The sequence below is a fragment of the Abramis brama genome (genome assembly GCF_963993115.1).
Source record: "Abramis brama genome assembly, chromosome: 1".
NCBI classification, from domain to species: Eukaryota; Metazoa; Chordata; class Actinopteri; order Cypriniformes; family Leuciscidae; genus Abramis; species Abramis brama.
Genome location: NC_139963.1, coordinates 52,428,295 through 52,455,492, shown reverse-complemented (window position 1 = coordinate 52,455,492; position 27,198 = coordinate 52,428,295). Strand labels below are relative to the sequence as shown.

The following is a 27,198-nucleotide window of genomic DNA, read 5'->3' as shown; positions in this document are numbered from 1 at the left end:
TCCTACGAAAGCTACATGGAGGATGAAATGAAGGATGCAGCCTTCACATTTCACAGCTGTTTACTCAATTATATCAAATGAATTATCAGGATGGCAGCTGTCCTCTCGCACCGTTGCTTGTAGACACAACAGCATATTTATGAATTTTGGAGGGCTCTTATTTTGGAATAAACAGCTAAAAATTAAGATAGATAGATAGATAGATAGATAGATAGATAGATAGATAGATAGATAGATAGATAGATAGATAGATAGATAGAGTGTGTGTGAATAGTGGCGGATCTGATCTGTTTTCTCAGGGCTGGAGAGAGTAAAGCAGAACATTATAATCCATGTGTAGAAACTCTTCCTGAAGACATTTAATATCTGCTTTACAGACGCTCATGAAGTGTCTGCAAATACTTTCTGTTTCACCAAACTGGAGCTGATGTTAATCATTTCAAAATACTTTAAAACTGCTTTAGAATTAATTTTCTACAAGTTAGTCATGGACAGTGGAAACCTTTTCAGTAACAAAACAATTCTTTCACTAATAATGTAATAATCGTATTTCTAGATTTTAACGTCATGTGGGAAACTGCTAAAATAAAGAAGTGAGACTAATAGTAATTCTCTCGTGTGCAAAATTAGCCAATAAACTGTTCAGAGCAGATGTGTGTTGAGACAGTGTGATTCACAGTATATGCACTTCTCACACACTAAAGCAACACTTTAGTGTCACTATAGCAACTCTAGCAGGATTTAAACACTCAGTATGTCAGATGACAGGAAGTTAATAACCACAGAAGGAGATGATGATGTTTAAAGGAAGAGCTTTAACTATATATAATGAAGGGAAAGACTGACAGAAACACAAAATGGCTGATAAGTGTGATCTGTGTCTGCTGGGACTGATCATTCTCTCTTCACTTCTCACAGGTAAAGAAATCTGTATTTTCTCTAAACACATTGTAGGATTGAAAATAATCCAAGAGCTCTCTCTCTTTGCCTCCTCTTCTCTCTCTCTCTCTCGCTCTCTCTCTCTCTCTCTCTCTCTCTCTCTCTCTCTCTCTCTCTCTCTCTCTCTCTCTGGTAACATTTTACATATATGCTGGGAACAATTAATGGTATAAGTTATCATCTCAGACATTTATTTTGTAACTATTTTAAGTATAACTGTAACCATGTTGTCAATAAACCCTTTCAATTACAAATAATGTGCTAACTAGTTTTGATTTGGTAATGACTTGATATATAGTATAATAGTGCTTTCTATTGCAATACAATATTGTCACTCTCTACAGCAACGCTCTCCCACATATTAATCTATTGTAACTGCGCTTATTTACGTCGTTGGTGTAAGTGTCAGTGGGTGGAATAGACAAGAAATGTACAGTTTTCTACCATCTTGCTGACAATGTTTCTTTAGTCATTCGTCAGTCCTGCAGGAAATCCACCCTTACAACATTTAGTGGAATTAGTCTGGAAAGAGTTCATTTGAACATGCTCAGTTTATTCTTGCACACATTCACGTTGTGATCTCAGAGTTGTGTATTGATACACACAGATCATACTGTATTATTCCTGATACTGGACATAGTGTCACTCAAACATCTGATGATGAAGAATTATCTTCATATTAAGAGTGTGTCAGTGATTTGAACAGCTCTCTGATAAAGACTAATAGTTTATTCTGGAGAGTGTGTTGTTTGCTTTAAGTGAGGGTAAAGCTGTGTGTGGAGTTGTTTAATCCTCCTCTGCTGAGATCTTCAGAGATCTAATGTCTTTCATCTTCAGTTGATTTCATCTAATGCTGAGTTCACACGGCACGATTTTAGCCCCGATTTTGTTACTGTCAAAATTTGGCAGTTTTTTTTACAGCAAATTTTTACAATGTGCACAGTAACAAATGGCCACATTTTGACAGTAACATGCTGTTTTCCATTAACCCCTTAAACCCTAACCGTCCCGCCGGCGGGACGCCACCCCATGAAAAAAATTTATAATCAAATTACTAAGCAACCACTGAATGATATGATACAATAGGTATCATTTTAAAGCTTAGAATCTCAGCTTTTCAATGCACCTATACATTTTATTCAACTCCTAAAAGGTGCTGAGTTATTCCTTTAGAACGGATTATACCGCCGGAGGGCGCCACCTAGCTATGGAAAAAATTAATTGTCATATTTTTCAAAACTACTGCATTGATCAACACAAAATTAAGTTTTATGTAACAAAGTTCGGGAGGAGCATGTTCAGGTAATCATCCAATCAGCACAAGAAGAAGCCAGTATAAATAAAGCCTTCCCTTACCTCCTGTCTCATGACAAATTTCTCAGCATCCCGCCACCACCCCATCACCTCACATTCAGATGGGCCTGCTCATAGATACCTATGATCTATACATTCATAGGGGGGAGTACTCTGGGGTCGGGCCGAATTCCGAGCTCGGAGCCCTCCCCCCGGACAGCAAGCCAAATACGCATTATAATATTACATCAGATTTCATTAACATGTGAACTCGTGAAATAGGCATCATTTGAAAGCTTAGAGTCTAAACTTTACAATGAATGTAGCCATTATGATTATCTCCAAAGTAGTGCTGAGTTATTTGCTGATAAAATGATTTTTTTTTAATACATACACTCACAAAAAAAATTGTGTCTAAAAATAAGATGTATGTATTTAAATTGCATAACAAATTCCCATGCATTTGGATTACATAGTTTTAACATAAACCAATCAATAATCTGAATGTGATTCATATTTTTAAGTCATATCTAAATGAAACAGATAAGATTTATGTAATTGTATTAATAAACTGAATGTGATTTATATTTGTCAGTCGTATGTAAATGAAACAGGTAAGATTTATGCAATAGTACACAGAAAAACGCCCATGTTAAATTAACACTGCTCAGTGTTCATATGTGTGCACACTACAGAGGTAAAGGGTGTTGAAGTTAATGAGATAATTAAGTGATGATTTAGCATTAATTATGAACACCTGTTGTTAACAAGCAGAATCACTGAAGGAAAGAGAAACACAAGAACTACAACTGACTTCAGCCACAGCCTCAGATGAAATCAACTGAAGAGAAAAGAAGACATTAAATCTGTGAAGATCTCAGCAGAGGAGGATTAAACAACTCCACAAACAGCATTACCAGCTTCACTTATTACTAACCAGACTGACTTTATTTCATTTCCGTTTGAATGAAATCAATAGTTGTATATTAAAGTCACCATGATGGTGGTTAGCGTTTGCTTTAGTTGGGCTCTTGACCATTGACTCTTTAATATAACATTTTCTCTGGCTGCTATAATAAGTGTTTATAAGACGCATTTGTTGCAGCGAAAAAGCCAAGAGATCAAGTGATATTGGCTGTTTATTGATGAAGGTGTAATCATCATATTGTGGCCTGAATTACTTATCTTTTTCAGTGTCTAATGCTTTGATTATTGGGCTTATGTGATTTTGTTTTATTTGTTATAGTAGCTGTGTGACCTGACAGCATTAAATCCAACAGTTAATCAAATAATATAAAGAATTTTAAAAACATTTAGTGCATTAAACTTTCTCTTCTACATTATTACTTAGACATCAAGAATCAGTGTATGACTCTCAACAATGGTGACAATCAATGAAATGCTTCATGCTGCAGTGCATGCTGGGTACCACCAATCAAAACTCACCCATATCTCCCAGCATGCATTGCGGCATTAATAAATTATGCATCAGGATTTTTTGTATCTTTTGTCACCATTGTTGAGATTCATATGCTGTTTCTTGATGTCTGTGTGAGTCGAAGTAATGCCATAGATGAAAGGTTTTTGTGCACTAACTATTAAAAAAATATATATATTGTTTGATAAACAACACTGTTAGATTTCATGCTGTAAAATTAAATGGCTTCTGTTATGAATAAAACAATATTAAAATGCATTAGACACTGAACAAGATCAGTGAATCAGGCAATTACATGATGATGACTTTGTCGTCATCATCATCAATAAACAGCCAACATCACCTGATCTCTTTTTCTCTTGGCTTTTTCACTGCAACAAATGTGTTTTATAAACACATAATTATAGCAGCCAGAGAAAATGTTATATTAAAGAGTCAATGGTCAAGAGCCCAACTAAAGCAAACGCTAACCACCATCATGGTGACTTTAAAATACAACTATTGATTTCATTCAAACGGAAATGAAATAAAGTCAGTCTGGTTAGTAATAAGTGAAGCTGGTAATGCTGTCTGTGGAGTTGTTTAATCCTCCTCTGCTGAGATCTTAACAGATTTAATGTCTTCTTTTCTCTTCAGTTGATTTCATCTAAGGCTGTGTCTGAAGTCAGTTGTAGTTCTTGGGTGCTTCTCAATTCTTATTTGTGCATCCTCGTTTCCTCTCCTCGCTTCCTTTCCTCGCGTCTCAGCTCCGCCCCCTGTAGGATGCGAGGGAAGGCTGCAAGGAAAAGACGCGAGGACGGAGGGATCGAATGAAAGCTTTTTTTATACATTGGAATACTTGATCACTCGAGCGTCACTTCATCGCGTCATCAGCAGCGCTCAGAGGATCTGCCCTCATGTTGTTGAAATTTGTTTATTTAAGAAATTCATAATAAATAATAATAAAGAAAGATACCCTGTTGAAATATGTGAGGTGTGTGGTTTATATAAACTGCAAAAGTAAAGTATAAATCAAAATTATTGTGACCGATGTGAAGGGGGAGGAGAATTTATACGTGCGTCACGTTTTAGTCGATAAAACTCTTCCGCATAGGATGCACCTGTGTATCCTCGCTCATGACTCCTCTGGAAACCTCCTCACTCCTCGATCCTCAACTCCTCGCGGTGCAATTAGAGAACTGAGATGTCCTTCAAGATGGCTGTGCTCGATCGGTTTCCGGGTCATAGGATGGAGGACGGAGGAGAGAGGAGACGAGGAGGGATATTGAGAAGCACCCCTTGTGTTTCTCTTTCCTTCAGTGATTCTGCTTGTTAACAGCAGGTGTTCATCATTAATGCTCAATCATCACTTAATTATCTCATTAACTTCAACACCGCTTTAACTCTGTAGTGTGCACACATATGAACACTGAGCAGTGTTAATTTAACATGGGCGTTTTTCTGTGTACTATTACATAAATCTTACCTGTTTCATTTACATACAACTGACAAATATAAATCACATTCAGTTTATTAATACAATTACATAAATCTTATCTGTTTCATTTATGTATGACTTAAACATATGAATCACATTCAGGAGTATTGATTGGTTTATGTTAAAACTATGTAATCCAAATGCATGGGAATTTGTTATGCAATTTAAATACATAAATCTTATTTTTAGACACAATTTTTTTTTTGAGTGTAATTTATGAGGAAGAGGAAATTATTATGTACTGCAATGTGTCAAAAACATCATACTGCTCAGATAGTCATGTGGCATATGTCATTTGAAAGGTCTCAATGAGTATAATACAACAAGCATAATTGTTTCAGGCTTTTACTAAACTTGAGCAAGGTTTTTGTAAAATAAGCCCCTCAAGAGACCCATGGGTAAACCATATATGGATGCTGAATTTTAGACACATTTCCGCTTGTAACTTCATGAAACATGCTCCGATTGTGGAAAATGACACACCATTATTTACAGCAGATGTTTACAATTAAAATGAGTCCAAACTCAACGTAATCCATCACTCAGAACTAAAGATACTCCTCATGGAGTTCTAATACACAAAAAATACACAAACGCACGTAGCCAAGCGAGGTAGCTTAGACTTGGCCTTTTTACTCGTATCTTCATGAAACATACATCGATCATGAAAAATGACACATCGTTATTTACAGCAGGAGCTCACGATTAAGAAGAGCCCAAACTCATCAATCACATCTAAAGATATTCTTCATGGCGTTCTAACACAGAAAATACCAAAGACGCACCTAGCCAAATATATACTCATGAAGCGTTTGGTTTTCACTTATAACTTCATGAAGCATGCACATATCGTAGAAAAATGCACATCATTATTTTCAGCAGACTCTCACGATTAAAAAGAGGATGGATTCAGCATAATCCATCACTCATATCTAAAGTTATTCCTTGTGGAGTTGTAACACATGAAGCCACAAATGCGCACATAGATCTTTATTATAGATGTAGCACTTATGTCACGTTCTAACTCATAACTCAATGAAGCATGCATCAATTGTGGAAAATGGCACATCATTATTTACAGCAGATTGTTAAGATTAAAAAGAGCCCAAACACACCATAATCCATCACTCAGATCTAAAGATATTCCTTATGGCGTTCTGACACAAAAAAATACCAGAGGCGCACCTACACTCTCAGAAATAGGGGTACAGCAGGAGTCCATTTCTGTCCCCCAAGGTACATATATGTACCTTTTTGAGGTACATATATGTCCCCAAGCATTAAAAGGTACAAATATATACCGTTTCTTTTAAAGGTTAAGGTAGGGCTGGGCGATATATCGCATCACATTGTCATGCGCATCTCGTCAGTAAAGCCGGTTCCTTGATTAGTAGTAAATCGCCATCACCTGCTTTCAGATGGAGCGGCATTTACTATGTGTAGTAAAGTGTTAAAATATGAGTGTTAAATTAACACTCAAGAGTGTTAAAGTTAATGAGATAATTAAGTGATTAATTAAGTGAATATTGAGCATTATTGAAGACACCTGATGTTAACAAGCAGAATCACTGAAGGAGAAAATCACAAATTGTAAGTTACCATTAAGGTGATGGGTGTTTGCTTTAGTTGGGCTCTAGACCATTATATCTTTACTTTAATATTTACTGTTGTTTGTCCGCTGTTATTGATTTATAACAGTTAAATGAACAAAGTAAAATGTGATCTGATAGTGTTGGTTATGCTTTGACATAATCATGCTGTGATCTGAAAAATGAAACTTATTGAGATAGTTTGGTTTAACTTGTTAGCAGCAGTTTAGTGATTCTTCAGCCTATGATTATCAGTACTTTACTTATAATTCAAAATATTTAATAAACATTGTTCTGATCAAAAGACATTCAGATAAATTCATTTAAAACACAGACATCAATAATCAGCCTGTGAATCTCAACAATGGTGACAAAAATAAAGCATGTTGCAGTGGCTGCCACCAATCACAACTCATTAATGGCTCCCATCATGCATTGCGGTATGAATAAATTATGATCTGAATTGTCGATGTAATTTACTTTTCCTAATTGAATATTCTGCTCCTCACCATTGTTGAGATGCATAGACTGAATCTTGACGTCTGTGTGTGCCTAAAATAATGATTTTTTTTGTTAAACAACTTTTAAGAAATCCTTTATATTATATCAAAAATTCTGGGCATTTATGCAGATTCACAGTTATGCTGTAAACAACAACATAAATGGAAGTCAGAAAGAAGGATCTTAATGAGTTCAGTGATCAAGTTCAAATGATGAATGTCATAATATAACCGACACCATCAGATAACTTTTTTCTTTGTTCAACTGGCAGTTATAAGATACAACAGCCAAACAAAATCGAAAGTAAAAATATAATGGTCAAGTGCCCAACTAAAGCAAACAATCATCGCCATAACGGTGGCTTACAATTTGAGATTTTCTCCTTCAGTGATTCTGCTTGTTAACATCAGGTGTCTTCAATAATGGTCAATCATCACTCAATTAATCACTTAATTGTCTCATTAACTTTAACACTCATATTTTAACACTTTAACACTCTTGAGTCTGGAGTCATATAAACTCCCAGGAGAGTTCAATTAACACATCAGTGTTGGACCTCAAGGTACATATATGTAACTTTTTGAGGATCAAAAAGCATTAAAAGTTACATATATGTACCGTTTCTTTTAAAGGTTAAGGTACAATATTGTACCCTTGAGGGTACAGCCCCAGTGACAAGCCATTGTACCCCTAAAGGTACAATTATGTACTTTATTTTCTGAGAGTGTATGTAGAGCCAGCCCTGATTGGCTGCTTGAATCTCCATTTAAAAGAACGTCCAGTTCACGGTCTTTTTTTTTTTTTTGGCCATCGGTGGAGAAGAAGTCATAGCACGGTTACTCATGGTTCTCACAGGGCTTTCAACCGAGGAGGTCCTTCAGAAAATATCAGAAGCAGGCATAGAAGTTACCGACGTCGAGATGAAAGGACATGAAATGGACTTTCAGGCAAATGACATTTACTCAGATGAGAATAATTTATATGTCACAGCTAGACATTGAGTTTAAAATGAAATGTTGGAAAATGTGAAAATAAAAAGGATTTAATACATTTTTATTTTAAATTTGTGTGTGTGTAATATATATATATATATATATATATATATATATATATATATTGGCACACAACAGAAAATGTAGTTATTTGTATTAGATCTGATCGAGAGCACAATCATTTGATTAGACAAGCAGCTAATTCTAAGAACGTGATATGTTGTACACAGGGCTGGACTGAAAAAAAAAAAAAAAATCGGCCCTGGCATTTTGGCCCAGACTGGCCCACTATATGAACATAAACACCACCCATCTTTGCACGCCCTTAAATATATGCATACCAACTCCAATTCCTTAAAACCACTAATTCCATGCAATGAATGAGTATATGAACGAGTGAGAGTTAACAGATGAAATAAGTAAAAATTTGACATTTATTAATACAGTGATGAAGCCTAAAACAAGCTATAATCTGCATTGGCATAGCAACACCAGTGTTTCTCACAGGATTTTTGGTAAAACTGTGGTGGGTGGACCTCGGTCCTTAGGGGGGTTTGGGGGCATGCTCCCCCGTAAGAAAATTTTGTGCATTTTAATGTTAAATTCATCAATCTGGTGCACTTTGAGAGTTCAAAGTTAAAAGCTCAAACCCATATTCAGTGTGCAAATTAAACAAAGAAATATTCAAACCTCTTTTAGTTACAGTGTCTATTTACATTACAATACATACTACATAATAATATTAATCCTATGACAGTAATAGCCATATTTTGTAAAACAAATGCACTAAAACAATAAAGGAAAATTTTGGCGGAAAACATGGTTTACAAACGCCTCTCATTAAATTTCTAGTGAATTGCGGTAATCGTCAACTATGCAGATGTGGAAAAGACCTGTAACTGGGTTATGGGTTCCTACACTCATGACATAGCCTAAGTGTTTTGAAAGTAGTTCTGCTTACCGCAGGCTCTACACTTTCTCATCTCTCTCCTGATCCTCCTCACTATCATCATCTGCCACAGGAGCTGATGAAGGGCAGAAAACATACACTACCGTTTAAAAGTTTGGGGTCAGTAAGATTTTTAATGTTTTTAAAAGAAGTATCTTCTGCTCACCAAAGGCTGCATTTATTTGATTAAAAATGCAAACAAAACAGTAATATTCTGAAATATTATTCCAATTTAAAACAGCTGTTTTCTATGTGAATATATAGTTAAGTGTAATGTAATCCTGTGATCAAAGCTGAATGTTCAGCATCATTACTCCAGTCTTCAGTGTCACATGATCCTTCAGAAATCATTCTAATATGATGATTTGATGCTCAAGAAACATTTATGATTATAATCAATGTTAAAAAAAAAATTATTTCAGGATTCTTTGATGAATAGAAAGTTCAAAAGAACAGCATTTATCTGAAATCTAAAGCTTTCGTAACATTAAACACTACCCTTCAAAAGTTTGGGGTCAGTAAGAATTTTAATTTTATTTTTGGGGGAAAGACATAAAATAAATCAATACTTTTATTCATCAAGGATGAGTTAAACTGATCAAAAGTTACAGTAAAGACATTTATAATGTTAGAAAATATTCTATTTTAAATAAATGCTGTTCTTTTGAACTTTCTATTCATCAAAGAATTTTGAAAAAAAAAAATGTAAATAACTGTTTTCAACATTGATAATAATAATGAATGTTTCTTGAGCATCAAATCATCATATTAGAATGATTTCTGAAGCATCATGTGACACTAAAGACTGGAGTAATGATGCTGAACATTCAGCTTTGATCACAGGAATAAATTACAATTTAAAATATATTAAAATAGAAAACAGTCATTTTAAATTGTCATAATATTTCACAATATTACTGTTTGTTTTTTTATCAAATAAATGCAGCCTTGGTGAGCAGAAGATACTTCTTTTAAAAACATTAAAAAATCTTACTGACCCCAAACTTTTGAACGGTAGCCTAGTGTATATTTTGACACATTTTACAGTGTCTGCTTTAAGGGCCTGTTTCTATTTTTTCATACTTTTTTTCTGCACATTCCTTGCGTTTCTTGCGCTTGCTTCTCCATCTTGCTGACTATTTTGACACACTGACACTGCTGCACGCTCGCTCACTCGTTTAAAGTTGTGATTGGCCCAGCCCAGTGTCAATCAAGAAAAGAACCAATGGGCCGCTGATATACGTGTTTCATGGACTGGTCTGTCAGAAGAAAAAAAAAAACAACCTAATGCTGACTTTTTCTGACCAATGCATTACACCGGCACAAACCCAGCACCGCCAATTAAGCAAAACAAAACAAAACGAATGGGCCGCCGATGTACACATTTTATGGGCCGTTAAAAAGAAAAAGAAAAAATAATATTAATAAAAATAATGTACGACTATGAGATGTATCGGCTTAAAAAGCATGTCGGCCCACCGGGAAAGTGCGCGGTATCCCCGATAGCCAGTCCAGCCCTGGTTGTAGCCTACAAGTTGTTAGCACTAGTAGAAAGAGCCAGAAGCCAGAAGACCAAGAGCAAAACATTACTGACATACATACAAAAAACAACAAAAACAAATGACTAATTTCGCAGATTCAACCACTGTCTTGCATAGCCTACCTGTTAATGCGACAGCTTTCGTGAACTGTCAGTGTGAGTGAGTGATGCTGCGGAGCGAGCGGGAAAACCTGGAGCGGATTAGCGGAATCAGCGGAATGCTTTGAGCGGAGCGGTGGGGGTGGGGAAGAGGGGCACCTCAGTCGATGAGGGCAGAGGGGCAGTGGCTCTAGCCACCGGGCCACCCCCCTGTGCACGGCCCTGCAATATTGTACCCTTGAGGGTACAGCCCCAGTGACAAGCCATTGTACCCCTAAAGGTACAATTATGTACTTTATTTTCTGAGAGTGTATGAAGTAGCAATAGCAGTGATGCTATGTTGTTTTGATGTGACGTTTCAGCTCATAACTCAATAAAACATGCATGGATTGTGAAAAATCGAACATCTTTATTGACAGTAGATTCTCACGATTACAAAGAGCCCAAACACAACATAATCCATTGCTTTGATCACGAGATATTCCTCACGAAGTGATGCATACTTGGCTAAAAAACAAGTCTCTCATCCTTCTGGGGAGCAAAGTGTTTTCCAATTTTCCCGGAACCGTCCGCGCTCGTTTTCAAACGTGGAATAACACAAAATACGTATCATCTTAAAGTTTAGAATCTCAGCTTTTTAAAGAATCCAACCACTTCAATCAACTCTGAACGAGTGCTGACTAGTCTCTCTAAACCGGAGTGTACCGCCCGCGTGCGCCACCCATAGCGCCACCTAGCTGCGAAAATATTCATTGTCATATTTTTCAAAAATATTGCCTTGATTCAAACACAATTGGTGTCATTTGTCTATTGCTATAACTTTATCTATTGCTTTTATGATAAGATATTCTTCATGGTGAAACACTATCAAAAATGCCCATGAGGGGGCGTCAAGGTCTCAACAAAAAGGCTATCTTTTTTTTTCTTGCTGTAACTTTTGATTACTTTATCCAATCACCACAAAATTTTATCCAGATGCAGCTCATATGTAGAGGGACTTCCCCAAAAAAGAATTTTCCTCCTACCTTATTTCCTTCCTGAGTTATACCATGTCAAATAAGAAAGATATGCATTATCATTATAAAAAATATTTTTTTTTGTCTTTTATCAGCAGTTTCTCGGCAGCAGAATGGCCAAATGTAATGTAATTTATATTTTCAAAAAATTTGAAAAGGGTTCTTTCAAACGATACCTACCTTTTGACTCTCCTTGCTATAGTTTTGAAGTTATGAGTCTGTAGTTTTGTGTATGTCACTCAGAAAACTCATTTTTTTTATTGCTTTCCAAATGTGCGAGGACTAAACAAAAAGGCTACCTTTGTTCCAAATGCTGTAACGTTTGAGTACTTTATGCGATCACCACAAAATTTGATTCAGATGCAGCTCACATTTAGGGGTACTTCCCCAAAAAAGAATTTTTCTGATACCATATTTCCTTCCCAAGTTATTGCATGTCAAACAAGAGAGATATGCAAAATCATAATAAAAAATGTTTTTTTTTTTTGTATTTATCAGCAGTTTCTCGGCAGGAGAATATCCAAATGTAATGTAATTTATATTTTCAAAAAATTTGAAAAGAGTTCTATCAAACGATACCTACCTTTTGACTCTCCTTGTTATAGTTTTGAAGTTATGAGTCTTTACTTTTTTGTGTGTCACTCAGACAAAACAACTCCAAAAATGGCCTCAGGGTTTAAGGGGTTAAAACAGCAATATAACGTAAAACCAATGGATTCTGGGAGATATTTGTTTTTTTCAAGAAAGTAGCCTACAGGAATATACTGAGAATTAACAGCTCAAAGTCGACACTCAGAGACTGTTCAAACACACACCATACTCCCTCATTCACTATTCCCTACATTAGTTCACTAATATAGTCCACTTGACTGAGTGAATAAAAACAAGTGAGTTAATTCAGACACTGATAAACACCTGCTGTTAACAAGCAGAATCACTGAAGGAAAGAGGAACAAGAAGAACAGAAAAAATATGAAATCAACTGAAGATAAAGACATTAAATCTGTGAAGATCTCAGCAGAGGAGGATTAAACAACTCCACAAACAGCATTACCAGCTTCACTTATTACTAACCAGACTGACTTTATTTCTGTCAAACGTCTACAGAAGCTCTTATTAAAAGGTGACAGAGGTTTAGATGTTATTGTATTTTCATGTGATGTTACCATGATGGTGATCAGTGTTTGGTTTATTTGGGCTCTGGACCCTTGACTTTTGAACATTAGTTTTTCTTTGGCTACGATAGCTTTGTCTTTAAACACATTTGCTATTGCAAAAAAGCTGAAAGAAAACAGGATCAGATGACAATGGCTGTTTGTTAATGGTCACATTCATCATCTAGTGCCACAGATCTCATTTATTGTCTAATGTATTTTATCAGCGCAGTTTTTTTTACAGTGTGTATTTTAGTTTTATGCTGGTATGTTTTATGTTTTCATTTATTAACATAATGATCACTGATACTGTGTGTCAGGTACCAGTGGAGTGGATGTGTTCATCAGTTCTGGTGAAAATGTCTCTCTGTCCTGTAATAAAACTCTTTCTGACTGCAAATCAACTACATGGATCTACTATAACAGCTTCAGACATTCAGCATCAGTTGTACTGATTGATTTAGGGATAAAGAAGAACGACACACAGAGACATGACAGATTGAGTCTGGAGTCTGACTGCTCTCTGAACATCAAGAACGTCACAGAAGAAGATTATGGAAGATACAGCTGCCAACAATATGTGAATAACGGACAAGGAACTGATGCTTATGTTTATCTGCATGTTCTTCATGGTAAGTTTATGATTATGTGGTCAATTTAAAAGTCTCCCTTTAAACTCAGATGATGATTGAAGAGTCTGTGATTTGTGTCTTGTGTTCAGTTTCAGTGTCTCCATCTTCATCATCATCATCATCATCCTCACAGACTGAGATCAGTCCAGGCCGCTCTGTGACTCTCTCCTGTCAGTTGTATTCATATACAGATGCTGGATACTCCTGTGATTATTGGGTCAGTTCTGGGGGATTTGAGCTGTTGTGGGTGAATCAGGCTGGTGTTGATCTGAAGACAGACTCCAGATATCAGATATCATCATCATCATCATCAGATCAATATCACTGTATCATCATCACTCTGACTACAACACTCCTGAATGAAGATGACAACAGAGAGTGGAGATGTCAGCTTACTCACAGAAATCAACTCCAGACCTCAGTCAGATACACTGTCAAGTATTCAGGTGAGAAAACAGTGTTAGAAGAGCCTCATAATGTCAGTAACACTAAGGTCTATCAGTATCACTGAACCAGAACAAACTGAGGGAACAAAAGCTTCTTTGACTCTCACAGAAGAGTAACTCAAAGCATCACTGTCTTTCTCACATCAGTGCTTTTCATAGCATAATTCTAGAGTTATCTTCAGTGTTCACTCATCAAAATATGACTGTCATTTTCTACAGTATGATTGAGTTGTTGTTTTAGTTTCATTTCATGGACTTTTATGTGTGTCCCAATTAGCGTACTTATGCATATTCTATGACATGTTTAGTATAAACAGTGAGAGTAGTGTGTTCATATAACACTCCGGTTCTTTCACTCGATTCTCCCAGAAAGCGTCACATGAAGACGATATGTTGAGCTCATCCATGCAGCACATTCACTGTAGATCCATGAAAAACACCAAACAGACATAAAATACTGCTCATCCACTCACACAATTATCAAAAAACATACATGTAAAAGTAAACAAAACAAATATACAAAAAAAGAGAGAAACACAAAATAGGCCGTACACTAGTAATGCTCGGCAACAAGTTTAACATATAAAACTTCAGTTATTAATCAAGTCTGGGTGTCTTATGACCCCAATATGAAATAAACTGATTTAAATACCTTTTTAGAAATATATCTTTTTGACCTTAAAGAAAAATAGTTATCTCTTGCCTACATTTTGTTTCGTCTGACCGGAGAAAGATTGACCAGCCATTCACCTCAACAGCTCAGATGAAACTGAAGAGAAAATGGCCGACTTCACTTATTTTTTACTCTTATGCTCAATTCTCTTATACTACGCCCTAAAAGTATGTACTCTTTTTGTGAAGAAAAAGTAGATATTTTTGAGTGTGTACCAGAAGAGTACACTGTAAACCCTAACATTCAAAAATAATTAATTGGTTTGAGTAGGACAAACTTAAATTTAACTAATTAGTTCAGTCAAATTAACTTATATGAGTATTTAGCACTTTCTTTTTCTTTCAAGTTCACAGAACTGATTTATTTTAAGTAAACTGAACTGTTTCATTGTTTTGAGTTTTATGAAATTATTTATTTTAATTTAGACAAACTTAAGTTTTACTGAAATGGCTGGGATGTCTATTTCCCAGCATGCTTTGCCCATGGCACTCGAAAGGGAGAGTAAATGCTAAAATTAAGTGTAATATGTTTTTTTGTGTGTGTGTGTGTAAGGTTAATGTTAAGTGTGAGATTTAGTAGTAATTAATGTTTTGTCATGCTAATTTAGAAGAATTTCTGTTGTTTCTGTCTCTTGTTGGCTTTACACTGTAAAAAAAATCCCATAAAAAAACAGTCAATGACTGTCAGCTAAGGCTGCCAAACAAAAACCGTAAAATTAACGTAAAATATCCTAAAGTGCAAAATACTTTTACAGAAATCTTCATTAATCTTTTTTAACAGAAACAGTTATTTCACATTTATTTTCTGAATTATTTTACTGAAAAACATGCAGTTAACTACACGCATGATTTGCTGTGACTATACGTCACTATATTAAATAAAACAACACACATCATTTCATCAGCAATTCTCTGCTCATCCTGGACTGAAGCTCAGGCTCTACTCTTCAACACAATGGTGACACACGGAAACACACCACACAGAAACACTTTAAACCCCATCAGAACATTAAACACTAACAGATCTCTCAGGATCTCAGCATCTTCACTTATGACAATCCAGACTTTATTTCTTTCATACTAACATTCTTATTGAGAATTAACAGAGGTTTAGAAGTTGAAGCTTTATTGAAAATAATAAAGTTTGATGTCACCATGATGGAGATCAGTGTTTGCTTTAGTTGGGCTCTTGACATTTTAGTGTTTAACTTAAGTTTTTCTCTGGTTGTTTTAACTGTGTGTCTTTGATGCTTATTAGTTATGGTAGGAATCCAAGAGAAACTCAGATCAGATGATGTTGGTCACTTTTTAGTGATAATAGTCACCATGTAGTGTCCAGCTTCAGTGATACCATCTAAAGTGTAATACCAGTCAATACATATTAGTTGTTAATTTTGCATAATAAAACTGCTATAGAAGATTCTGCAGTGCTTTGGTACACAGATTTATGAAGTCAATTATACAGAAAATGTTTTGACAGGATCATATAGACTCACTCAGACATCAAGAATCAGCGTATGAATCGCAACAATGGTGACGATGAAAAAAAAAATCTGATCAACTCTGAACTACTATAAAGTCACAAAAAGGCTTTGTTGGATGTCACCATTGTTGAGATTCATATGTTGATTCTTGATGTCTCTATATTACAATAAAAATGAACCAGCTCAAAACTTATTTTTAAAAAATATATATATATTTTTTTATTTCAGATTGTTGTAATACTGATGCCACAATATTTCAAGGGTCATGTGAAAAACTATGGCATGAATTATAGATTATGTATAAAGCTAAAATCCATCTGCATACTTTGTAATCTAAGATAATATATACTCAGAGATTTGACTGCCATATCAGTGAATCAGATCATCACATGATGACTTTAATATCATTATTAAATGACCAAGATCATCTGATATTTTCTCCTGCTTGTATTGCTATAACAAATGTGCATCAAATTCACAGTTAAAGCAGCCAGAGAAAGCTAAAGTTATATCTCACGGGTCATGTGCCCAACTAAAGCAGACACTGATCTCAATCATGGTGACATCAAATTTATTTTAAAAGTTTTTACACTTTATTTAAATTAGCATATTTTACTTTAATTTTATGTTTTTTGTTTGGCAGCCACAGCTGCCAATCATTTGACCCTTTTTTTAACGATTTTTTGCAATGAAGTATGATCGTGATTATTCAGGAAATACCTGTAAAATAACAGTGTTTTTCAGTTTATTTAATTTAGGATGTTTTACAGTTTTTTTGGGGAGCTGACAGTCATTTGACCATTGTATCATTTAACTGTTCTGTTACTGTTTAATTACAGATTATATTTGTAATTTTACATACATTTTTATGTAATTTAAGAAAACAGAAAAAATACTATATGAAAAATACAGTCAATTTTCTGTATAAAAAATGTGAATTACTTGAATTTGTTATTAATGTCACAATACCTAAAATAACAGCTGAATTTTTATTCTACAGATATTATTTGTAATTTTACAGTGTTTTGAGTACAATTTAAAATGAAAGAAAATGATCGTCAAAAAAATCTGTTATTTTCTGTAAAATTAGGATTTTTTTTACAGTTTTTACGTAGGATAGTTACCATCATGGTGACAAGTGGTGCATGCAGCTTGATTTGAGAGCAAATAAACTTTTTATATTGTTGCTCTCATACAGCAAGTGCTTTTGTATATCATACTATTGTTAATATGTTAGCAAGTTAGTATGTTAACATATTAGCTTTTAAAAGCTAAGCTTGTACTAATAAAAGTGATCCCATTAAGATTACATGAAAGTTTTAAGTTAATTGTATGAATTAATGTAGGCAATTGATTGCCTTAAATGTTTTGAGTTCTGTCAGCTTATTCGGGTTTACAGTGTACTTCATAGATTTGAGTTATATTAATTGAATGGACTTAGTACTATTAACTTTATTTACCCAAGTTATCTTAACAATAAGTTATTGAGTTACTTGGACACAAATCAAATATCTTTGATGAATTAAGGCAATCGGTTTCCTCAAACGGTTTGAGTTGAACTAACTCATCAGGTTTTACAGTGTACTGTTAAGTTGTAAAATGTATATATTTGAGTACAGGAAACTTAAAAAAAACAAGGCAATCAGTTGCCACAAAATATTTAAGTAACATTACTACTACAATTTAAGTTACGTAAATTATATAATTTAATTTAATAACACTTAAAGTTCTTTAAAGTAAGTTTAGATAAATTAAAATTGTTGATATATATTTGAGGGATATTTTAATTAAGTGAAATAATTAAAGTTGTCAGTACTCAAAACTTTGAGTTGCATTAAAGTAAAGATGAGCAATACACTAAATATATATTTTGATTTAAATTAATGTTTATTTATAATTTACAGGTACTCAAAGTAAGTAGCTATATGCTTACTGATGATATTTAAGTTTGCAAACTTACACAAATAGCGGCAATCAGTTGCCTCAATTCTTTTGAGTTAGTAGAACTTATCCGGGTTTACAGTGTAGACAAGCTTTGGGACATACTATAACGTCATATCCCAGATAGCAACATTGTTTCGGCCCAGATCCGGCCCACATCTGGCACATGTGGAAAGATGATCTGGCCCTCATGCAGCGTGGAATGACGGCCTTTGGGTGGACCTCTCCTGTTTGCCAGATCCGCTCCTGTTTGCAAAATAGTAATAAGTGAAGCTGGTAATGCTGTTTGTGGAGTTGTTTAATCTTCCTCTGCTGAGATCTTCACAGATTTAATGTCTTCTTTTATCTTCAGTTGATTTCATCTAAGGCTGTGGCTGAAGTCAGTTGTAGTTCTTGTGTTTCTGCTCATCTCTTTTTCTGTTCTCTTCTTTTCTAGATGAGAAAGTTCGTCGAGACAAACTTTAAGTTGGCTTGAGAAAGCTTGGACCAGAAAGTTTTTTGCTAGGCGGTTGCTAGAGTGTTCTGGGTGGTTGCTATGGTGTTGCTAGGCGGTTCCTAAGGTATTTTGGGTGGTTGCTAGGTGGTTGCCAGGGTGTTCTGGGTGGTTGCTAGGGTGTTGCTAGGCGGTTGCTAGGGTGTTCTGGGTGGTTGCTATGCTGTTTCTAGGTGGTTGCTAGAGTATTCTGGTTGGTTGCTATGCTGTTCTGGGTGGTTGCTAGGGTGTTTTGGGTGGTTGCTAGGTGGTTGCTAGGGTGTTCTGAGTGGTTGCTATGGTGTTGCTAGGCGGTTGTTAGGGTATTCTGGGTGGTTGCTAGGCAGTTGCTAGGGTGTTCTGGGTGGTTGCTATGGTGTTGCTAGGCGGTTGTTAGGGTATTCTGGGTGGTTGCTAGGCAGTTGCTAGGGTGTTCTGGGTGGTTGCTATGGTGTTGCTAGGCGGTTGCTAGGGTATTCTGGGTGGTTGCTAGGCGGTTGCTAGGGTGTTCTGGGTGGTTGCTATGGTGTTGCTAGGCGGTAGCTAAGGTATTTTGAGTGGTTGCTAGGGTGTTCCTAGGCAGTTGTTAGGGTGTTCTGGGTGGTTGCTATGCTGTTGCTAGGTGGTTGCTAGGGTATTCTGGTTGGTTGCTAGGGTGTTCAACAGAAGCGTTAAGAAAGTGTCAGGAACCGTTGTGTGTATTATTTATGTAACTTTAGGGAATAAACTTGCTTGAAAGCCATGAAAACAACAGTGAGACAGAGTTTTTGCAGCTTGTCAGTCGAGTTGCCCCGTTTACATGGTAATGTAAAACGAAATGTTCGTGCCCCCTTTAAGAAATCTCTCTCTTCTCGCGATACTATTCACTGGTTTTGTATGCAGGCACGCGACCAGAGAAGCATTTTCACTGTACAGAAGAGCTCCACGATCTTGTGCGTGCATAGATCTGATTCACTGCTTAGTATAATATAGTATATTATAGTGAAATCTACATTTTTTGTTGTGAAATCTCTTCAAACAAGTCAAGCTTTTCTTTAATTAGACTTGTATCTGTCTAATTGTGCTCCCATCGACCGCTGTTGGCCCACTTATTTAAAACAGCAGTCAGAATAAAACCCCAGTTAGTTTGCTTCAGGTGTGTACTTCCTCCACACCGGGTTACAAAAAATAGGCAACAAATTGCAAAAACACACTGATTAAAAATTAATTTTGTCTCTGATATCTACATAGAGGGTATGGCTTATTTAAGGGCATTTAAAATGTCCAGATATGGTTTTACAGGTCCATTTTCAACCCTAGAAATTGGCCCTAGAATGAAATGGTCTGTTTTTACCTTATTTGGAAGGGTCATGAATAGTAATGAGGAGTTCTGCTCTGATTGGCTGTTTCACTGCAGGCTCATAACAGTAGCTTAGAGTGACAGCAAACAGGTCCCTGATGTCCACACAGCAAAAAGTCCAGTGTTAAATTAACTCTCCTGGGAGTTTATATGGCTCCAGAGTCAGTGTTAAAATATGAGTGTTAAATTAACACTCAAGAGTGTTAAACTTAATGAGCTCATTAAGTGATTAATTGAGTGATGATTGAGCATTATTGAAGACACCTGATGATAACAAGCAGAATCACCAAAGGAGAAAATAAAAAAAATTAAGACACCGTTATGGAGATCAGTGTTTGCTTTAGTTGGGCTCTTGACCCATAAACTGTAAACATTAGATTATCTTTGGCTGTTGTATCTGAGTAATAACTGCCAGATGAACAAAGAGAAAGTTGATCAGGTTTTATTGGTTATGTTTTGACATAATCATAATTTCACCTGAATCACTGATCTCATTTAGAGTGTAATCTCTGACTTAAATGTATATTGTTGATTACAGCATCACTGTGATTCTACAGCATAAGATCTTTTTTTCTACCTAGTTTTAAGGATTTCTTAAAAGCTGTTCTGATAAAACAAAATCTTTATTTTAGGCACACACAGACATCAAGAATCAGTGTATTGATCTCAACTATGGTGACAAACAGAATATTCATTTAGGAAAAGGAAATTAGTAAGACAATTCAGATCATAATTTATTCATACCGCAATGCATGATGGGAGCCATGAATGAGTTTTGATTGGTGGCACCCAGAATGCACTGCAACATGCTTTATTATTGTCACCATTGTTGAGATTCACAGGCTGATTATTGATGTCAGTGTGTCTAAATAAAGTAATTTTCTATGTATTTTTTTTATCAGAACAATTTTTAAGAAATATTTTGGATTATATTGATAAAAATCATTTGCTGTTAAATCACAGACTGCTGTAATCAACAAGGTAAATCTGACTCTCTAAATGAGATTTGATATTCAGGTCAAATTATGATTATCAAATCATAACCAACACCACCTGATCACCTTTTCTCTTTGTTCATCTGAGAGTTATAACTCAGATACAACAGCCAAACAAAATTTGAAGTTAATGCTTTAAGGGTCAAGAGCCCAACTAAAACAAACACTCATCACCATAACGGTGTCTTAAAAAATTAGATTTTCTCCTTTGGTGATTCTGCTCGCTAACATCAGGTGTCTTCAATATTGGTCAATTATCACTCAATGAATCACTTAATGAGCTCATTACATTTAACACTCTTGAGTGTTAATTTAACACTCATATTTTAACACTGACTCTGGAGCCATATAAACTCCCAGGAGAGTTAATTTAACACTGGACTTTTTGCTGTGCAGCGTGACAATGGAGAGATTAGGCGTTCAACCGTACATCAGAGTCCTGCACGGGTCCGATTTTGTAAATCCGCACCCGCCCGTACCCGCAGTGCTTCAAACCGCATCCGACCCCTTTTCCGACAGCAGCACTAATTAAAATCCGCACCCGACCCACTTAAAATAGAACCGACACCCGACCCGCACCCGAAATAAAATAAGTTTAGCCAATCACATTATAGACACAATTACAAAAATGTTTATTGCCAGGTCATACAGAAGTTATTACACGACAATTAACACAAGGACAACTGCAGCCGAAGCTGTCAAAAGGCTGGTACATGAAAAACATGGCTAACGTTACCACAAAACTGAGTAGCCTTATCACATTTTACCAATCGAACAGATGCAGCTACAACACTATACCTGCCACGCAATTTCGTCGAGCCTACATCTGACAATTTTGGGTTCAAACACGCCCTGCACACCACACATACTTAACAGTGTTAAATATGAAAAATACCGTTCGATAGAACTGCTTTGTTACCACAGTTTCTGCGTGCTTCCTCTGCGATGAAGTTCCACATTTGCGGCTATCCAACACGAAAATGTTTGCAGCAAAGCCTTTCACAATATTTTCTTCAGATAACTCCAAATTTCTCCCACACACATGCATCCATCTCAACGACTGCAAGCAGATCGCGCGCGCGCACGGTTATGATGAATTTTTGAAAGTGAAAGTAGGTAACGTTAGATCCTGGGAGGGCGCAGTTCCGCCTGGCCTTGAACATGGGCTGGCATATGCAAATTTTTGGAGGCGTACATATTAATGATCCCGACTGTTGCGTCACAGTCGGTGTTATGTGGAGATTCGCCTTTTTTTCAGGGGTGTTTTTCAAAAACGAGATTTAAATAAGAAGGAGAAAACTATGGCGTTTGAGACTCACTGTATGTCATGTCCATGTACTGAACTCTTGTTATTTAACTATGCCAAGATAAATTCAATTTCAAATTCTAGGGCACCTTTAAAATATATTTTCAAAATATATTTCAAAATATTTAACAGTGTACCACACACTGTAAAAAATGATCGTAATTTTAACGGTAAAAGACTGTAAAAATGCTACAGTGAAAAACTGTTAATTGGTTAACAGAAAGTTTCCGTACTATATACGGTAAATAACTGTGATAGATGTAACGGTACATTTATTGTAATTTTACTGTTTTTGAAAGTGAAAAAACAACTCATTGTATCATTTACAGTGAAAAAACGTAAATTGACATTCCCACAATTCCCTGTGACACTTCACATTTGATGTATTTTTGTTGAAATAACTATGTTTGTTTCTTCATAGTTTTCTTCGTTTTTTCTAATCAGTTATGTACATTAGGGGTTTATGTTACATTTAATGTTGTTAAATTAATGTTTATTGCATTTTTAAAATTTCATGTGTTACCATGATGGTGTTTAATGTTTGTGTGAATGACACTGTGCAGCTTCTATATCAAATCAAATCAACTATATTTGTAGAGCGTTTTTCACAATACAGATTGTATCAAAGCAGCTTCACAGTGTTAAAATAAAATAATACAACAAAGTTTGTTTCTAGTGGAATTTATTGATTGATAGAATAAAATTAAATATATATATATATATATATATATATATATATATTAGTATTAACTCTCTTGTGGAAGAACTGCTTATGTTGAGCTTTGATTGATCATGTGACTCTCATCACTGCTGTGATTGGTGGTTATCAGTGTACAAAACAGATATTAATACTTCAATAGGACGGTAAATTAACATTATATCATATTACCGAAATCCAATGTTAAATATACAGTTTTTTTCCGTAAAAACAACGCCCCTGCTGCCAGAAAATTACCGTTTTTTTATGTGTTTTTTTTTTTTACAGTGCATATATGTGAATATATTACATTTCTGTATGGGTAAACTTCTGCCTAGCCCCCCTAAAATATGTTTGATTAACTGTACACTAATTCATGATTGCTTCAGTCCCCTTTAAAACATGAAACCGGCAGCAGGCATCGGCTTCACAGCGAGCGCACGTCAGGAACAGAGGACTGGGTGTGTGTGTGTGTGTGTTTCTGTGTGCGTGTGTGTGTGTTCATCTGAGCCTTATTGGTCTGTCACTGTCCGTCAATGTCAGAATATTTGAGATGACCGATTTAATATGTGACAGCTGTTTTAGGTCATAATTGTTAGACGAATTACAGAAATAATCAGGTAATCAACTAATAAACTTTTGTCTAATTAGGCACAGGTCAGTTAGGTTAATGTGTACATATTAAGAATGAATATAATATTAGTACATTTGTAGCGATCAGTAAATTAAAAAAGCCCAGCTTTAGGAAGTGAAGAGACAGAAAAAGAAAGAGCGATGGATAAGAGGAGAGAGCAGGTATTGACAAATAGCCTAATCTAACATGGTATTAAAGCTATTTATTATCCTTTTTTGGCCTTCAAAAGTCTTATATTGCACATATATAGATCAGAGAAATAAAATAAAAAACCAACAACCTCAAATGTAGGACCTCAGTGATTATAAAGCCCTGCCTGTGGCCCTGTAGGATCAATAATGAATGTGTACATATTGGGAATGAATTTAATGCACTTAGTTACCTATCTTTCCTGGTAGCCTTCAGTGAATGAACGTGTCTGAGACCCTATGATTACTTTCTTCTCTGACAGAGACAAACTCATGAAAGGCCTATATCAGTCAAAGCTCAGCTTTAGGAGGTGTTGTATTTTTATCCCGCTGTAACCTCTAGATCCTTCTAAAACATTCCCATAATCTGCTGCAATCAAACATTGCCCTTACCTGTAGATTAAAGATGTAAGATGTGGATTCAGGGTCCTCGGCGGAGCCTCTAACAGCTCAATCTTGAATTCGGATACACTGGGCGTTTGCCAATATTAATATTTAATTACAAAAACACATTAGTCAATTGTCGAGTTCACACAGTTAGTTAGTTACCTATGATCACGCATGTGAACTTGACAATCGACTACTGTGGACTTCGACCAAAAACAGGATGTAAATACAGGTATGAGCGCTGGCTGAATTATTATCATTTTTATTCATATCTTTCACATCTACTGCAGTCAGATTCACCGTGTTCACTCTGAAGGAATCACTCACATGGCTGTGCACTTGTAATGACACATCAAGGATGTTAAGAGGCAAAAAGCAGGTTTAAAACGTGCCCCATTGAAGTCAACAGGGTGCAAATTTTAAAAAGAGGATAACATGGTGTAGGCAACACCGATTTTTGTCGTTGTTCTCTGTATTGACAGCACTCCAAATTTACAAAAAAAATTAGCTCAATGTTAAAATTGACCGGAGTTCTCCTTTAACGTTAGATGAGCGCTTTGTGATGCGTCTTCACATTAGATCTTCTAAGCGACACATTTCGGTTGAAAATAAGACAAAGTAGGCTACAGATCCAGATCGCTCAGCAAATTGACCGGAGTTCTCCTTTAAAGGGATAGTTCACTTTGAAATTAATTTTTGTTATGTTTTAGCTTACCTCAAGGGCATCCAAGATGTAGGTGTCTTTTTTTCCGCAGTAGTTTCAATTTTGATATTTTTAGGTCAAACCGTTCTTGTCTGTCAGTCATTTAATGCAGGTCTATGGTCACTGTCTCAAAGAGCATGCACAAAGTCCAAATTAAAACAATTCTCCGTCGTCCAAATTAAACAATTCCCCATCGTAAGTTCACATTGATGGCCTAAGACACGAAACGAGCGGTTTGTGTGAGAAAACTAGTATTTATATCGTTTTTAGCTCTTATACACAGCCACGTCCAAGTGATCTGAGGGCGCGCGCGCATCCTGGTGTGTGACATGTGCGCAGACTGGTGCATAGATATATACACTAGATGTCGCCTTAAAGACATTCGTTCCAATAAGCTGCCGTAGACAAGGCGACATCTAGTGTATATATCTATGCACCAGTCTGCGTACACGTCAGATCAGATCACTTGGACGTGGCTGTGTATAAGAGGTAAAAACGATTTCAAGTCAAGTATTCAGGTGAGAAAACAGTGTTAGAAGACCCTCTTAGGCCCCATTTACACTGCATGGTTCAAGTGACCCAATTCCGATTTTTTCCTCTCATGTGGCACAGATCGGATATGACCGGCGAACGTGTAAGCAGGAAAAATCACATGGATTCCGATATTCTCAGATCGGTTTCAGGCCTCACTCATATGTAGAAATAAATCATATATGAATCGGATACGTGCATTTGCGTCTGCCATGTAAGCAGACAAATCGGATATTCCCCAGTAAATACGAGTCGTACATCATTAAAAAAATGCGACGTCAACTCAGGTGGACATTAACTGCGATCACTTATTAATGGCGCGATGGAGGACGAAGGCTCAACACAGTGGAGTAATTTTTTCTTCGCCTTACGAGAGCAATGTTTTAAATAAAAATGAAAATAGTGAAAATAGTACGGAAAGCAAAACACTGGATAATTAAAGATGCGCGGATGAGCTCCAAAGTCACCCGAATCCAGAGCCAAAAACAAATCATCCACCCACCACTCACCCGCACCAATAATTTTCTCTGATTTAAATATCCGCACCCGATGGTCAAATTACTATTATTCTTATGTGTTGTTACGTGTGAGGATAAATGAATGACGCAATGCGTGGAAAATCTCAGAGATGGTACACAAAGAGCATTTGTGGTTAAAAAGTATTTATATATATATATATATATATATATATATATATATTTAGAAAATGACCGATCGTTTTGCTAGATAAGACCCATATTTTTTTAACTGGGATCATGTAGAGACTTTGAAGATGCATTGAGATGGACATTTGTACCTTCTTTGTACATTGGTATAGTTGGTTGCACCCGGATTAACCTTAACACTCTTCAGAGTAGGACCATGCCCAGCCAACACAGCCATGTGGGGCCCAAATGGGTTTGACCTGGGCTATCTAACTGGGACCCAGCCAGTTTTGTCCTCGGTTTCCATGTAGGCCCCACATGGGTTTGCCCAGATGAAATGAACACTGCTTAGTGTGCACAGTACAGGCTGTTAAATGTAACACTGAATCAGTGTTGGAGGTAATGAGATAATTAAGTGATTGAATAATGATAGTGCATTAATGATGAACACCTGCTGTTAACAAGCAGAATCACTGAAGGAAAGAGAAACACAAGAACTACTTCCAGCCACTGCCTTGGATGAAATCAACTGAAGATAAAATACATTAAATCTCTCAAGATCTCATTAAACAACTCCACAAACAGCATTACCAGCTTCACTTATTACTAAGCAGACTGACTTTATTTATGTCAGACGTCTTCAGAAATTCTTATTGAGAATTAACAGAGGTTTAGATGTTGATTACTTATTTGAAAGTAATAGTTTGATTTGATGTTACCATTGTGGCGATCAGTGAGTGCTTTAGTCAGGATCTTGACTTTTTAACATTAGTTTTTCTCTGGCAGCTGTGTCTGTTTGTTATGGCAAGAACAGCAAGAGAAAATGTAATCAGATGTTGTATGCTGATTGATGATAAGAATATAATCATCATGTAGTGGCTTAGCTCATTGATTATGTGTGAGGTTCATACGGGTAGTATGATATTCATTTTGTTTTATTGTTGTGATTCTACAGCAAGAGAATAATAGAATTTAATCAGAACGTCAAATGATTTTTAACACCACTTACATATTTTAGGCTCCTCCTAATCTTGCTCACACACAGACATCAAGAATCAGCATATGAATCCCAACAATGGTGACATGCTTCATGGTGCAATGCATTCTGGGAGCTATGGATAAGTTTCGTATGATGCACCC

The 27,198-nt window shown here is 36.0% G+C and overlaps 1 protein-coding gene across 2 annotated transcripts in view; it reads left to right on the top strand.

Annotated features, from left to right (window-relative positions):
- The first annotated feature begins 781 nt into the window (after positions 1 to 781).
- Positions 782 to 27,198, top strand: part of LOC311087353 (uncharacterized protein) — a 69,320-nt gene continuing 42,903 nt past the window's right edge. For both annotated transcript variants that reach the window (XM_084120700.1, XM_084120699.1), the window contains exons 1-3: positions 782 to 918; positions 13,308 to 13,619; positions 13,709 to 14,065. In XM_084120700.1, coding sequence (XP_083976826.1) covers positions 858 to 918; positions 13,308 to 13,619; positions 13,709 to 14,065 — 730 coding nt within the window. In that variant the 5' untranslated portion in view covers positions 782 to 857. The remainder of the gene's footprint in view (positions 919 to 13,307; positions 13,620 to 13,708; positions 14,066 to 27,198) is intronic.